General features: G+C 35.2%; 1 protein-coding gene across 1 annotated transcript; it reads right to left on the reverse strand.

Moving 5' to 3' along the window:
- LOC109826535 (probable aquaporin TIP-type) lies at positions 2,351-2,810 on the reverse strand. The gene is made up of 2 exons (XM_020393565.1): positions 2,612-2,810; positions 2,351-2,514 (listed from the first exon to the last, which is right to left on the reverse strand). The coding sequence occupies exons 1-2, from the start codon at positions 2,736-2,738 to the stop codon at positions 2,351-2,353; spliced, it is 291 nt and encodes a 96-aa protein (XP_020249154.1). The 5' UTR covers positions 2,739-2,810.

Here is a 17,588-nt window from a genome sequence, read left to right on the forward strand (position 1 = left end):
AGCTAACAGTGTTTATTGAGAAATCCCCAGTTTGACAGATTTTGCTCCTAAATTGTAATTTCTTGCTTTGCATTAATAAGAAATTATCTGTCGTGCCCTCCCGAGGACGTAGGCAGTTGCCCGAACCCTCGTAAATTTTCGCGCTGCTTACTTTTTTTATTTCTGCGTTTCGTTGCCGATATAGGCGTGATTTAGGCATTAAATTCCCAACCACTTTCTTCTGCGCGTTAATTTAAGGAAACCTTGTTAAAAAATTTGTGCCCGCTTTTTAGATAAAGCCGTTTTCTGCTATTTTAGTTTCACAAAACCCGCACGCAAGTATAAAAGCGGCGCTGTTTGCCCCACAAGCAACCCTCTTTGCGACTCCTTTATTCTCCCATGCATCTTGGAAGTTTTCTTCACATAAACCTCCGACGCCAACATCCTTGCACCACGTGCGAGCCATGTGAACAGAACATGCCACGAAAAGTAAATCTTCAAGCGACAAAAAATTAAGGGAAATTTAATTAGAGAGTGCATTTTTTAGCTTGCAGCGGGTTTTTTCACTTCTATACACACACGCACACGACGCGGCACTTTAACCACATTGCACTTGATAGTAGTGTTACTTTGGTGTGGGCGTTTGCGGGCCCGATGCTAAAATGAACAAATATTTAAGGGCGTTAATGCCCACAATAAAGAATTCCAACGACGTCGCTTCACGTCCTTAAGAACCCCTCAAATTTGTGCAGCGCGGTTTCTGCTTGGAATTATATTAGAGTAACGGGCGTTAATATTGCAAAACCAATGCTAAGAGGTTTTTCAAAAAACTAACTTGCCGTTATTTGCCACATTGTACGCTCCTCTTTAAAACATGCCGGTGTTTGCAAAATATGCCCCCGCAATATCTTTACTTAATTTTGCAAAACTACCCCCTCAAATCATCAACTGTGCCGTGCTCAAAAATCACTATTTCGTTCTACATTGCGATTACGATATTAGCTTTATCAAAGTTGTGATTAATTACTTTAGGCGTAATTTGCTTTCTAAAATAGCAATATTGCATTCGGTAACTTTGCAAAACCTAAGATCTAGCACGCGAATTTTGCAATACCCATGCCATGTACGCCCGCGTGTATACAAAACTCCTTTTTTTTTAATTAACGGGATCATGTCTGCTTTGAGCAATCTCCCTCGCTTCAAAACATAAGTCTTTCTATCACCGTGCGTGACAAACGCAGGAGCACTATGGGGCACACCTTGGGCACACACTCCCAACCACGATCCCTCACTCCCGCCTAAGTGCAGGCCCGGCGGCTCCCACTTGAGATTTTTAAAAAATCTCAAGGGGACCCCCCTGCCCCACTGCCCTTTACGCGGTCCTCACAGTGAGGGCCGTGTGGTAGCGAGTTGTTGTCCCAAGCGTGTGCCCCTAGCTGTGTTTTTTTTTCAATTTAACACTTAGCCTTGTCCACTTACTATATAATATATTAATTTCAACACGCGAATAGCGCAAAAAATGAAAATTAAAATGCAACTGCATCATCATCGAACCCAAAGCGAAACAGCCAGCTGCCAATTTACCCCATTAAATCACATTTTAACACATACATTCCTCCGTAAGGATAAAGAGCATCACAGAGCCACTCAAAGCCAAACAAACAAGCAAAGGCCGAACTACCCAAATACCAACATCAAGCCCTCATCGAAATATCTCTAAGCGATATCGCTGCAGCAACCGGCCCTCCGTAGGAGGTAATGAAAACACGTCCCCCAAAACCAATCCAGCCAAGAGCACCCCGATTAGTGGGCCACCCGCAGTAAACCCAGTTGCCGCGCTGAAGTCTCCAGCGGCCACATGCGCGAGTCGCAAAAGACCGGGCCTGCGGTTCATGGAACCGCCACGCCTAAATGACCAGCGCGCCAAAATGTTAGCCCCGACGAATGAACACATCGCGATGGGTGCGATTGGGTCCAAGCCGGCACCCTTCTTGGATCTGCCGGCCCGGGTCGCGTAGACGCCGTGTAGACGCAGGGCGAAGGTGACTCACAATCTCGCATCACACTCGCCTCGAGTCTGCGTTCAATTCCGCTGCGACTCCGCTGTGTCGGGCATTGCCTACAGCCATAACCATGCGCCGTAAATGGACTATATCTCTTAACTTTGCCATGTATCAGAGCATCAATTTTTATTCCTACCAAAAAAAAAAGTTTTAACCCATCGTGACAAGGAGAAATTGAAAATTTCTTTACCTTCTCCCTCCCGGCTGCCACGAACTCTAGACACGAGGACGCAATGCCGACGCCGCTGAGACCCCGCCCAGCAGTCTGGGCAATCCAGCTAGCAACGATACCGCGCTAAGAGATGCGTTTATGCTGTACCGCCGATGGCAAGACCCAGGGTGACCGCAGGGTTCAGGTGACCGCCTGAGATGTTGGCCGCCATCGACACACCGACAAAGAGAGCAAACGCATGCGCAATGGCGACGGCCACCAACCCGGCCGGGTCCAGGGCAGCATCAGCGGTTAGCTTTCCTGCAAATTGAGTATCGGAAGGAGAAGTCATTAGAGGTCCTCCGTGACGTAAAATTTTGAATCGCGGCCCGAAAATTTTTGCGACGCTAATGTTTACCGTAGGCAATTGCGGAGCCGACACCAGCAAAGACGAAGAGGAGGGTGGCGATGAACTCGGCCAAGTAAGACCTGAGAGAGCTGGGGCTGAAGGAATCCCCGAAGCTTCCAAATGCGAGCTTCACCATTTTTTCAGTTTTTGCGAGTAAAAACTTGAAACTCTTGATTACAAATTTACTCGAACTTGTGCATCGAAGTGAGGCGTTTCGTGCGCTTTATATAAGGCCCAGATGGGTGGGGGCCATCAGCTAGCCAACTAGGAATCTCAAGGGAGGACACATTTAATTGGCTGGGATTAGCGTTTAAATAGTTTGGGCGGCGAGGGTTGTAATCACTATAGGAGGAGGATTAGTTATGTGATTTGTGATTGATGGCCGACCAACCGCCCTTTAGTTTTGAACCTTCATAGGTTTTTTTTTCCGGTTCTGGTCCCTCAGATCTTTCATGCTTTTAAACCAATCCTTCATATCGTTGAAATTGACATTGAGTCCCTTAAATTATGTTTAGTTATAAGTTCATTCAAGTAGCTGCCATCTGTTGCTTCAAAAAAAAAGTAGCTGCCATCTGATTTTAAACCCATTTAAGCATCATATCTGTTTAGAACTCAAATTCATTCCTCTTTCCTCATTTTCTCCCAAAATAATTCAACTACAAGAGGCTCTAAGTGCAATTCTTATTAGAACACCCCACCACGCGGTGGTGATCTGATCCATCTAGAGAGCGGTGAAAAGTTGCCCCTGCTTTATATATGTGCAGTTCAAGCTACTGCCCCACACAGTGAAGGTGTTCTAATAGGAGTCACACTCAAGGCTTTCTCCTTTCTTAGACCACCATATGTGATTCATAATAATTAATGATGTAGGACGCTTAATCTGAGTTGGAGTCTATTTAGATTAGGAAATATAGATTAGGAAATAAATTCAATTTTAGAGTCAAATTAGATTAGGAAACAAAATCAATTTTAATCCATGATTTGTTTCCTCTATTATAAGGAGTCTTTTTAGGATAGAATTTGATATAGGACGCTTAATCTGAATTGGAGTCTATTTAGATTAGGAAATATAGATTAGAAAATAAATTCAATTTTAGAGTCAAATTAGATTAGGAAACAAAATCAATTTTGATTCATGATTTGTTTCCTCTATTATAAGAAGTCTTTTTAGGATAGAAATTGACACTTTCTTTTTTTCGTAATTCTAGTCTTACTACGAATATTATTTTATACTTTTTATTTTTATAATTCTAGTCTTACTAGGAGTCTTATTTGTTTTTCTATTTAAGAAGAGTCATGTAACCCCAAAGGAGAATAACTTTTCATCAATAAAATTTCTCTTTTAATAATTTTTTCGTGGATTCGAAGTTCTTCGTAGATTCGAAGATCGTTCTTTGTGGATTCAGAGAACACCCTTGGCGGATTCCGAGGTTATCACTTCCGCGCTGCGTCAAAAATATTCAATTTTACAGTTAAATTAGATTAGGAAACAAAATCAATTTTGATTCATGATTTGTTTCCTCTATTATAAAAAGTCTTTTTAGGATAAAATTTGACACTTTCTTTTTTTGTAATTCTAGTCTTACTAGGAATATTATTTGATACTTTTTATTTTTGTATTTCTAGTCTTACTAGGAGTCTTATTTGTTTTTCTATTTAAGAAAAGTCATGTAACCCCAAAGAAGAATAACTTCTCATCAATAAAATTTCTCTTTTAATATTTTCTTCGTGGATTCGAAGTTCTTCGTGGATTCGAAGATTGTTCTTTGTGGATTCAGAAAACACCATTGGTGGATTCCGAGGTTATCACTTCCGCGCTGCATCAATTGGTATCAGAGCTTTGTTCCTCCAATCCGATGACAGGTGATGAAGTCCCTATTCCTCGAACTGAGTTCGACATGCTGAGGTCCGACGTAGATCAACTGAAGACCAATGGTGATCAGATAAGGGCTGCCATAGAGCGACTTACGATGGCGGTAGAACATCTGAACACGACAAGAGTTCAAAATCGCGTTGATGGTCGCCAACGACGTGATCCGACTCCATATGATAAATTCAACAGGGACAATGATCTTAAGCAAGACATTAGAGTTGGGAAGAATAGTGAAGAAGTAATAAAGAAAGAAGAACCACTTCCAGAGCATAATATCTTTCGTACGAGATGTATCGTGATGCAGAAGATTTGTAATGTTATTATTGACAGTCATAGTGAAAAGAATCTTTTCTCTCGGCGTATGATGAATAAGTTAGTTTTGAAGACAGAGAAACACACACCTCTCTACAATATCGACTGGATTCACAAAGGCAATGATGTGCACAACGATGAGATGTGTCGTGTACCTTTTTCTATCGGTCACAGGTATTTTGATGATGTGTTGTGTGATGTGGTCGAGATGGATACTTGTCATATGCTTTTAGGTAGGTCATAGCAATTCGATGTTGGAGCTACCCAAAGTAATAGAGACAATGTTTATATCTTTAAGAAAGATGGACGCCGAATTGTATTTTTGCCTCTTATAGAAAAGGAGCCATCTAAGATAAAAGCTACTGAGGAGAAGAAACCTTTGGTGGCAAACAACGAGGCTTTAGCAGAAAACTTGAAGCAATCTGAAAAGGTCTATGACTTGGTTGTAACTGAAAAAGAAGAACCTGCCTCTACCGAAATTCCTCTTAAGGTGCAAACAATCTTTATGCATGAGATTCATTATGGTGATATATATGATAGTGAAGATGGATGATATGCATGATATTCTCAAAGGGGTTGAGGGTGATATTACACATATTGATGTTGTCCCGATGGAGGAGAAGGATAAATTAGAGAGTGAGACAATTGATGATATGTGTGAATTGTTTGGTGTAGGGCTAGAGACAAAGGAGATGAAAGAATTGTATATGAAGTATGACGCGGGATTTTCTTCCCTAGAAGCAAAGTTGGTGAATAATTTTAAAAAGAATTTGATGATACTTCAAGCACTAGAATATGAGAAGCAACATGGAACATATTTTGAGGAGTTTTTGAAGTCAACTGCACATTCACATGCCGCCAATAAAATACACATGATGTCAGAAAGAATAATATATGAATTTGATTCAGAAGAAGTCCTAGCCGAGAACGTAAAACAACAGATGGAGAAAATTAATGCTAAGTACAAGGCAGACGTTGATCGTTGTAAGAGAAGAAAATTATTTATCAATGAAGCTACTATTCTACCAAATATAAGTTCGGGGTCGAGCTTCTTTCAACAAGGGGAGACTGATGTAGGATGCTTAATCTGAGTTGGAGTCTATTTAGATTAGGAAATATAGATTAGAAAATAAATTTAATTTTAGAGTCAAATTAGATTAGGAAACAAAATCAATTTTGATTCATGATTTGTTTCCTCTATTATAAGGAGTCTTTTTAGGATAGAATTTGATACTTTCTTTGTTTTTTGTAATTCTAGTCTTACTAGGAGTATTATTTGATATTTTTTATTTTTGTAATTCTAGTCTTACTAGGAGTCTTATTTGTTTTTCTATTTAAGAAGAGTCATGTAACCCCAAAGGAGAATAACTTTTCATTAATAAAATTTCTCTTTTAATATTTTCTTCATGGATTCGAAGTTCTTCGTGGATTCGAAGATCGTTTTTTGTGGATTCAGGTGCAAAAATGCACATTTAAACTTTTTAATATTTTGCCTATGGTGGAAAGAATGATTGTTACCATCAATCTTAACTAAAAAGTTTTCATGATCTACCACTTGGTATAGAAGATACAATTTGTTTTTTGAAAAGGAAAAAATTTGCAATCTTAAATTCGGTTTGAAATAGGTTGATTTTAGTTCAAAAATTATCTAATAGGATATGAATAAATATATAAAATATTTGCATTAATATTAAGGTTAATATTCTTATACTACATGTTACCATCCCTGTATGAGATTAATGCATAAATACATTACTGTCACTCTATTTTATTTACTGCAGTGAACTATAATTAAAGATAAAATTGTTAGTATAAATTGTTGTATTCTGTAACGGCTAGTTTGATGTAGAAGTTATGCTAATTATATTTAATGGAGCAAGTTATACGGTTGTTAAGTTGTTCAAGTATCACGTGATGTTGGTGTCTCCTATAAATTATTAACGTTAGATATGTATTTGTGTGTGCATCTATATCCGGATGTAACAATAAATAATAACATAATTTTCGTATTCTATGCCTAGTTTGGCAAAGAAGATATGCCAATTATATATATGAAGTAGGTTTCTATTACTAGTAAGTTGTTCAAATAACGCGTGGTGCTTGTGTCTCCTGTAAGTTGCAAAAATGCACATTCAAACTTTTTTAATCTTTTTTCTATGGTGGAAAGAATGATTGTTACTATAAGTCTTAACTAGAGAGTTTTCATGATCTACAATGTGGTATAGAAGATACAACTCATTTTTTGAAAAGGAAAAAGTTTGCAATCTTAAATTAGGTTTGAAATAGGTTGATTTTAGTTCCAAAATTATCTATTAGGATATGAATAAATATATAGAATATTTGCATTAATATTTAGTTTAATATTCTTATACACCATGTTACCATCCCCAAACGAGATTAATGGATAGATATATTTAGGCCTGTCCATCCGGCTCGGCCCGGCCCGGAAATCCGGGCCCTGGCCGGGCAAAACCGGAGCCCGGACCCTGACCCGGGTACCCCGGGCCGGGTTCCGGGCTGGCCTGGAATTTTTTTTAATTTTTTTATTAATTTTTTTTTATTTTTTTTAAAATTTTAAATTATACAAAAAAATACAAGAAAAATTAATAAAAAACAATAATTTTATTAACCACTTAAAATGACATAAATTATAAATAAAAAATGATAAAAACAAATTCTTTATTAATAATTAATAAATCATTTACAAATTACAAGTACAAATTTATTTTGAAATTCATCGCATCACAATAGATAAGTACATCCCAACTACGTTGGCACCTACTCACCTATATCACTATCATTTGTAACTATTTTCAAAATAATTCTTTATAAATTTTAAGCTAAGATATAAAAATTACAATTTGATTAATATTATTTATTCTTTATATCTATCTGCTAGTCTCAATTCTTCAAATTTATCTTCAATTCTAGCCATCCGATCAATGCCTTGCGTTCGCTTCTCGTACCTCCACCAATCTTGTAAGCACATCACCGCTTGTACAGTGTACAGATCTAAGCATGTCCTGTGGTTGTCGATCAAACGTCCTGCTGTGCTGAAGGCGGATTTCGAAGCTACCGTCGAAACCTGCACTGTTAGTAAGTCACGAACCATGGCGAAGCTACCGTCGAAACCTGCACTGTTAGTAAGTCACGAACCATGGTGGAAAGTATAGAATATGAAACTGATCCATATACTTTCCACCATTGCAAAATATCTAAAGTATTTCCTTGACATTTAACTAAAGAAGCAAATAAATATTCATCTATTTCAGAAATCTCCAATGATGACGATCCAAGTCCAGATCCACCAGTTAGCTCAGCCATCATTGCATACCTATCAAAACTTACACTTTTACCTCGGGATGAGCTCGAAGAAACCGAAGCTGTAGACTGTTGTGTAGCTACACCATGTCTAGCTGCATACTCATCATATAAGGTTTGAAAATAATTTCTAATAGCTAAATGATGAGTAGTAGCAGTAAGGGTGGTTCCATCATCTAAGTCTATAATCTGATTACCATACAAGGATTGTAACAAACTTCGAAGGCCAATATCCTTCAAGCATGGATCAATAAGAACCCCCAAACCAAAAATATGAGGAATAGGCCTAAAATACTTATTAAATTTACTCTCCATTTCAAAAATTATACTTCCAAAAATATCATCCATACGATATTTTGTAAAAAAATTTTGAATATTTAAAATTTGTAAAGCAGCTAAAGTAATGGTTGGATAATAACAGCCAGATAATAACATTGTATCATCATAAAAAACTTGTAACATTTTATTTAAATTACATATAATTGTCCATTCATCTTCAGTTATTCCATAAGTGCTACCAGAACTAGAACTGGAAGCATAATAATTTATAAAATCAGTTATAATGTCTTTATATTCTATTGCTACACTTAACATTGCATAGGTGGAATTCCATCTATGATCAACATCTTTTGGAATTAGTCTGGGTTTTATATTTTTTCTTTTACAAAATTGTTTCCATCTTTTAAGTCTTTGTTCAGAAGCATTATGTATATAAGCAACTGTTCTAACCTTTTCTATCATGGGTTTAATTTCAGTAAAAGCACTTTGAACAATTAAATTTAAAATATGACAGATACACCTAATATAAAAAAGATCACCATGACATGGTAATGACAGAGTTGATCTGATAAAATCAACAGCTATATTGTTATTACTTGTATTATCTAGTGAAAGAGAAAATATTCTTTCTGAAATTTCTAATTTCATAAGTTCTTCAATTATTAAATTTACAACATTAATACCAGTATGTGACTCTTCTATTGCAATAAAAGAAACAACTCTTTTAAACATTTGTCAATTTTTATCAATCCAGTGTGCTGTGATACATAAATATCCTTAAGCCTTGATGAGCATTTCTTTCAGTTTGGAACATAAGATAAATTTCATAAGTCTTCATTGAGGAGCACGAGCACTTACTTACCAAAACTAGAAGCAAGAAACATGCTTGTCATGTTCCATCTCCTTCAAATATGTAGTACTCTCTTAATGAGTAATTATATATAGATAAAAACTTAGATCCCTAATCTTCTAAAACTTAAAACAATTCAAGAAATGGCAGTTGAGAGTATGAGTTGTCATGCTGATTATAGCAGAGATTATGTATAATTGAGCTTTTATTATAATATTCAACCTGATTAAGTTAATTAATAAGGCCACCTTATCTTATGGAGGATTATGTTGTTAAATAGTCGATTATTTTTTTGGTAATGAATGGTGGTGCAAGCGCACCACTCTGAAGAATACTACTTATGTTAATGGTAGGAGTCTCCTTCTCTCAGTTGGACAGGATTATTCTATTAATATGGTAGAAAAAGTGCTTAATTATGCTAATATGCATTAGGGCAACTACTTCTCACATGAAGAGAAGCCCCTTTGTCTGGATGCATATACTTTAGGATCCTCATTAATAAACCTAAATGTAGGTATTTCTATTTTCATTTCAGAGATTTCAGAATGTGTGGTCTATAAGATGTTCACTTATTTTGATTGAATTTCTAAATTTACAGGATACATTAGACTTCTCATAAAGGCTAAATATCATAAAACCTCCCTTAACGTTGGAGGATTTTCAGAAAACCTCTCATATATCTCAAAATATTAGAAAACCATCTCCAGTTTTGGAGTTACAAAAAAAATCCCTTTAACTTTAATTTTTTTTTAGAAAACTAGTAAAAAAAGCGAACCACAATTTTTACTAGCAAAAATATCTCCCTGTGTAATTTTATTTAGTTCAGTTTGTAATCATTAAAATCACAAAATTCCCTTCGAATTGAAGGATATTGGAGCTTGTGTTAATTTTTTCTGTATTTAGTAATGATGTATGAATTATCTTAAGTAGGAAATGAATCCGATATGATCTCAGATTTAACCGATTAATCCCCTCATTCATAAGGAGTATTTTAAGATAGTTTTGATACTTCTACTTCTGGCAATTATAGTAATATTAGGAGGCTACTTTATTTTTCTATAAATAGAATTGTAAATCCTAGATGTATTACTTTTCATAAATAAAATTTTTCTTTTTATTCTTTACTAATGTTTCAGCCCGTGCTAAGCACGGTCTTATTGTAATTCATCTATATTTTAATCACTCTTATCTGAATATAATTTTAAAGATCTAACGAATCAACTGTTGGCCTTCTTATTTTGATGATGTTTAACAAACAATTTATTACTAATGTTGTTTGTCTAGTGCTTGTGCATTCCTATGTTTTGTAGACAAACAACGTTGTTGGAGGATGGATGGAATAGAGCTTCAACGATCATATCCAAAGGAGGTTGGCGGAATGTCGGTGAAGCCTTGCAATTCAAAGTTAAAGATCAAGTTCAAGCTTCATCCGCGAGATTACCAAGTAGAGCTTATTGAAGACCAATCAAGCTTGGGTAATTTAGTTTAGGATTTATATTATGTGTGTTAAGTACTCTAAGCTCAATTATCTATACACACACATTTTATTGGTTTCCTTGTATATATATGTAGTCACATATATATACAACACAATTTTTAGTTTTCATGTTTATAAATATGAAATTACATGTTTCATATTGTGATTTGGTTTATCTACTTAGATATGAAACAAATATATTTTCATATACATACTCATAGGTTTCATTTTCTATTGTATTTGTGAAAATATTATATTCTTAGTTTGTAGACTTTAATATCAGTTTATATATGTTTTACCAAGTCTATAAAATCATTTTGTAAAGTTTTAAAAGTTGGTTTAGGTCAAAACATCAAACTCATGTGTTTACATTTTCATGTTTTGGACTATTTTGTAAAATGATGATATTTTTCATTTGGGAAGTCCTTTTTTGAAACCAGTCATTGTAACATGTTTATTATCATGTCTACAATCATTCTCCAAAGTTTTATATTTTTTGGAATTTATTTGATATTTTTAAACAGTGTTTTAAAATCAGCGTTGTTTCCTGAAATGTCAGTTTTCGGTCGACCGGTACGGTCGACCGGTCAATTGACCATTCATCAGTATTTTTCCAGAGAATCGTCGGTCGACCGGTCCGGTCGACCGAGAGCTCAAATCGGTCGACCGACAGAATTTCCGGTCGACCGACAATAGATCCGTTGCTTTTCCAACGGCTATTTCGACCAAAAATTCTGTCGGTCGACTGCCAATAGATCCGTTAGACACTAACGGCTATTTTTCTGAGCTGTCTTCTGGGGACTTTTCTGTCTTTTTGCTTGGGGTTTTTGGCTGAGTTGTGAGAGGGTATAAATACCCCATTGTCTTCAACTCTCAAGCTAACTAAGAATGTTTTAAAAGAAGTTTTTAAACAAGGGTTTTAAAAAGAGTTTAAGCTTGTTTAAGCTTGTTTAAGGGTTTCGTTTAAGCTGTTTTGGTTTTCACAAGTGGAGGAGATTATCTTCTTGTTTGGGCTCCTATCTCCATCTCTCCATCTTGATCTAGAGAAGTGTTTCTAAACTCATCTAGCAATTTATTATTTTGATTATAATTTCCATAAGCTAGATTTATATTTGAGTTTAGTTTAATTGTTTTATTGATACTCTTTGTTCACACACAACCTATTGAGCTTATTGTACTTACATTCATAGTATAATTTAGGGTTGTGGGTTTGTGACATTGAGAGTGAGCTTAATTGAGTTCTCACATTGTTTAGAGAACAATCAATTGATTTATATTGTGCTTAATTGTGAGGATTCACTTGTAATACACTTGTACACCGAGAGAAGTGTGTGGTGAGAGACGGGGTCGAATCCAAGAGGAGTGGCGTCGGTTGACGTGCCTAGGGAGAGGTTGTAACCGAGCACTTGAGGAGGAGGACACGGGCTAGGACCAACACTTAGTGTGTGAGGTGTGATTACATAGTGATTGTATTGTGAGGTGTAAACGTTGTTCGGGTGAACGTAGAAAACCCGGTTGTGATAGTGGAGATCTCCTCGAGGTGAGGAGCGGAGACGTAGGTCGTGGGGACCGAACTCCGTAATCATATTGTTTGTTTGTGATTGCATTGGCGCACTTAATTTTATGTTCTTATCTTATATCGCCTTTGTATATTGCTTGTTGATTATATTGCCCACTATCTAGTTTAGATTGTTTACCCTTGAGTTTATATATCCTTGCACATACATTGCCTATATCTCTTTGTTAGGATATATCTTGTTGTTCATATTGCTTATCCTAGCTCATATACATTGTTGTATTTCATACTTGCTAGGATAACTTATTAATTAATTTTAATTGGCATTTAATCGGATTAGATTAGCATAAGACCCTAATCACCCCCCCTCTAGGGTCTAACAATTGGTATCAGAGCTTGGTGCTCTTTGATTTAAGGTCTAATCGCCTTGAGTTAAAGATCCAAGTTAGCTTATTGTGCTAATCTAATTTTGAGCTTTATTTGTATCTTGCTTGCCTTTTATATTATGGATATGCATGGTTTAGGTTATGCCATTAATATTGCTCCTAGGTTAGATAATTTCCCTTATGCCCAATGGTGTGTTAGATTTAAACTTTTTGTTCAATCTAAACACTTTGATTTATGGGAAATTATAGATGATGCTTATATTGTGCCCACTTTGGAGAAATCCAAATGGAATAAGAATGATCATCGTATGTTTACAATGAACAATATTTTGTTAGAATATTTGCTAAATGCTTTTAATTCATCTATGTCTAACAAGTTTGTTCATTTTGATAGTGCTTACAAAGTTTGGAAATTTATAGAAGCACATCAAGGGGACTTGGAGGCGATCCGACAAGCTTTGGAGGATCCCGCTTCAAGTTCATATGGAGCTTCATGCACACGTGCACTAGGCGATAGCCCTAGTGAGGTTTGCGAGTTCGAACCCGATAATGATTTATCTAGTGATGAACTTGCTTGTGCATATGATAGATTAATGCATGCCTATCTCTCAGCTTCCAACGGCTAGTTTTTTGACCGTTGCCTTGGGGTTGTGTTTTGTCTTTTGCTCAGGTTTTTGGCTGAGTTGAGAGAGGGTATAAGTACCCCATTGCCTTCAACTCTTAAACTAACCAAGAGGGTTTTTAATCAAGTTTAATAAAGTTTTTAACAAGGGTTTTAGTTTGGTTTAAGTGTGTTTAAAAAGCTTTTAAGCAAATTGAGAGTTTGTTTTTGTGATTCAATTCTACAAGAGCTTGAGGAGATCATCTATTGGTGTTTGGGCATTCAACTATTCTCCCTCCAACTCTTGATATATTGAGAAGTTTTCTAAACTCTATTTCTAGCTTTTTTATATATTTGATTATCATTGTTATTAAGCTAGAACTACATTGAGTTTAGTTTTGATTTATATCTCTTTGTTCACACACAACCTTTTGAGCTTATTGTATTTACATTCATAGTATAATTTTGGGTTGTGAGATTAGTGACTTAGAGTTGTGCTTAATTGAGTTCTCACCTTGTTTAGAGAACAAATCATTTGATTTATATTGTGCTTATTGTGAGGATTCACTTGTAATACACTTGTACACCGAGAGAAGTGTGTGGTGAGAGACGGGGTCGAATCCAAGAGGAGTGGCGTCGGTTGACGTGCCTAGGGAGAGGTTGTAACCGAGCACTTGAGGAGGAGGACACGGGCTAGGACCAACACTTAGTGTGTGAGGTGTGATTACATAGTGATTGTATTGTGAGGTGTAAACGTTGTTCGGGTGAACGTAGAAAACCCGGTTGTGATAGTGGAGATCTCCTCGAGGTGAGGAGCGGGGACGTAGGTCGTGGGGACCGAACCTCGTAAACATATCGTTTTGTTTGTGATTGCATTGGCGTTCTTATTCTTGTTTTCATATCTTATATCGCCTTTGTGTATTGCTCATCATATTACCCTATCACTTGTGTAGATTGTTTATTTTACCCTTGTGTTAGTTCATATATCCTTGCTCATATATTTGTAATATCTCATTGATAGGATATATTCATTTGTTCATATTGCTTATCCTAGCTTACATATCTTGTTGTATTTCATACTTGCTAGGATAACATATTAATTAATTTTAATTGGTATTTAATCGGATTAGATTAGCATAAGACCCTAATCACCCCCCCTCTAGGGTCTAACAATTGGTATCAGAGCTTGGTGCTCTTTGATTTAAGGACTAACCGCCTTGAGTTAAAGATCCAAGTTATCTTATTTGTGCTAATCTAGTTATGATTGCATTTGTCTTGCTTGCATATGTTCATATATATATCTTGAATATGAATGTATTTTGTTTAGGCTATAAATCCAATGTTGCTCCTAAATTCATTAATTTTCCCTATGCACAATGGGCTTCTAGATTTAAACTATTTGTTGAATCTAGAAATATTGACTTATGGAAAATTATTGATTGTGCTTATATTGTGCCCACATTGGAGAAATCTAAGTGGAGCAATCATGATAATAAAATGTTTAATATGAACAAGCTTTTGTTAGAATATTTGCTTAATGCCTTTGACTCATCATTTTCTAACAAATTTGTTCATTTTGATAGTGCTTACAATTTATGGAAATTCATAGAAGCACATCAAGGCAACTTGGAGGAAATCCGACGTAGTTTGGAGGATTGTTCTTCAAGTGAGTGTGGAGCATCATCATGCACACGGCCACTAGGCGATAGCCCTAGTGTGGTAAGCGATTCGGAATCCGAAAGTGATATATCCATCAATGAACTCGCTTGTGCATATGAGAAATTATTGCATGCCTATACAAAATTACAAAATAATTTTATTGATCTTAAAAGCAAGCATGTAGAATTGAAATCCGATCATGAGAAGCTAGTGTCCAAATTTGACATCATTGAAAATGAAAATATAATGCTTAAAGAAAACAATGATATGTTAAATTTGGAAAATGAAAAATTGATCTCATCCATTTCTAGCTTAACTCATGCAAATAATGCCATGCTAGAAGTAGAATGCATTAGAAATGAATTTGATTCTTTTAAGAATAACCATACATGCTCTACTTCTATTATCAATGATGTTGTATCTAATGATGAGTTGAATCATGTGAAAAACCGCATATCTTGTTTAGATTCAACCTTAAACACATGCATTGATAATCATAACAAGCTTATGGACTTGTGTGCAAAGTCTAATGCAAACTCTTCTAAGAAACCTACACACTATGCACACATGTATAACAAAGTCTATAAATGCACTAATTGCGGTCGTAAAGGCCACCTTGCTAGATTTTGTTATAATGCACAAAAACCCATCAAGATTAATCATGTTTGTGCATCCCATCAAGCTTCATCATCACACTCACATGTACACACACGTATAGATCATCATAAACATGCCCATATGTACAAATGTGAGTTTTGTGGTCGTTTTGGTCATTTGGCCGAATATTGTTTTGATTTGAAAAGAAAATCACGTTTGCCAAATGTTTCTAGTAGACCACAAGTGTTTGAATGTGATATTTGTGATAGATTTGTTCATTTGGCTAATTTTTGTTATGATTTGAAAAAATGTTCAAACTTGCCAAATTTCTCAAGTAAACCACCTTTGTTTAATAAGGTTTCTCATTTGCAAAATAAATTTAAAAGACAATCTTTAGTTGCAAATGATTTTCGTGCACGCTCACTTGGTCAACACAAATCTTTTCACTCTTTTCATTGCACGAATTGCAATCGAAAGGGTCATTTGAATGAATATTATTTTGACCGTGCTAGTGCACCATATGTGCCCAAGAGGGTTCATAACCCTAGGGCTTTGAGCTTGAATGATAGGGGTCATGTCCCTAAATCTTTTGGTACCAAGAATACTTGGGTACCAAAACAAATTTGATTTTAAACCAAGAACTTTAGTGTTTTTATTTTTTTTTTATTCCCAAATCAAGTTTACCGGATGCTAAAATGATTATATGGGTTGGAACAAGCTCAAGAGCTTGATATAATTATTGCCTCTCTTAAAAATTGTGTTTTTTGATTTGTTGCTTTTGAATTCATTATAATTCACTTATATGATGATATTTATGTGTTTGTGCTAATGGATCATTTAAATATGCTTTATAATGTATTCTATGAGTGGTTTGATCAAGTTATGTAAAGAAATTTTTTTTTCTTTATTGATCAAACATTGTTTTTGAATATAAACTTTGATTTATGATTTCTTTTGGTTGAATTGTTTTCATTTGAAAACTTTTTGCATGATTTTCATGTTATTCTCTCAATTGTTTTTATAATTCTATTTTTACATGGTTTTTATTTTTTTTGTGTTAATGAGACACTATTTTCATATTGACATATTTATATGTGTTCTCATTATCTTCATGTATGTGAGTAAATTTTTAGCATATTCATGTATGCTTGCTCACATATGTTTGCCATGATCTTCATTTCACATATTCTATATGGCATTTTGATAGGGGGAGCAATCCCTATATCTTTTTATGTTTGATACTCACCCGTGCTTATTGATAGGGGGAGCTTTCGCTCTCTTATTCTTTTTGTCCCCTTTTTGATGTTGTCAAAGGGGGAGAAATATTGTGAGTATATTCTTTCTTGTTTATATGCATGATATCTTATACATTGTATATTCATTTTCTTTCATGCATATATCTTTTTTGTAAATTGTTTGTCATCATCAAAAAGGGGGAGATTGTTGGCCTTCTTGTTTTGATGATGTTTAACAAACAATTTATTACTAATGTTGTTTGTCTAGTGTTTGTGCATTCCTATGTTTTGTAGACAAACAACGTAGGTTGGAGGTTGGATGGATTGCGCTTCAACGATGATATCCAAAGGAGGTTGGCGGAATGTCGGATTGAAGCCTATACAACAATTCAAGTTAAAGATCAAGTTCAAGCTTCATCCGCAACGTGTACCAAGTCAAGCTTAATTGAAGATCAAGATTGCTTGGGTAATGTAGTTTAGGATTTATATTATGTGTGTTAAGTACTCTAAGCTCAATTATCTATACACACACATTTTATTAGTTTCCTTGTATATATATGTAATCACATATATATACAACACAAGTTTTGGTTTTCATGTTTATAAATATGAAATTACATGTTTCATATTGTGATTTGGTTTATCTACTTAGATATGAAACAAATATATTTTCATATACATACTCATAGGTTTCATTTTCTATTGTATTTGTGAAAATATTGTATTCTTAGTTTGTAGACTTTAATATCAGTTTATACATGTTTTACTAAGTCTATAAAAACATTTCACAAAGTTTCAAAAGTTGGTTTATGTCAAAACATCAAAATTCAAGTATCTCATATTTTCATGTTTTGGACTATTTTGAAAAATGATGATTTTT

Source organism: Asparagus officinalis, chromosome 10, assembly GCF_001876935.1.
Source record: "Asparagus officinalis chromosome 10, Aspof.V1, whole genome shotgun sequence".
In the NCBI taxonomy this organism is placed as follows: domain Eukaryota; kingdom Viridiplantae; phylum Streptophyta; class Magnoliopsida; order Asparagales; family Asparagaceae; genus Asparagus; species Asparagus officinalis.

Excerpts from the sequence above, each read along its gene's own strand:
- LOC109826535 (XM_020393565.1), bottom strand. The coding sequence starts at position 2,738 with ATGGTGAAGCTCGCATTTGGAAGCTTCGGGGATTCCTTCAGCCCCAGC. Across the intron at positions 2,515-2,611 it reads CGGCTCCGCAATTGCCTACG|GAAAGCTAACCGCTGATGCT; the intron begins GTAAACATTAGC and ends CTCAATTTGCAG.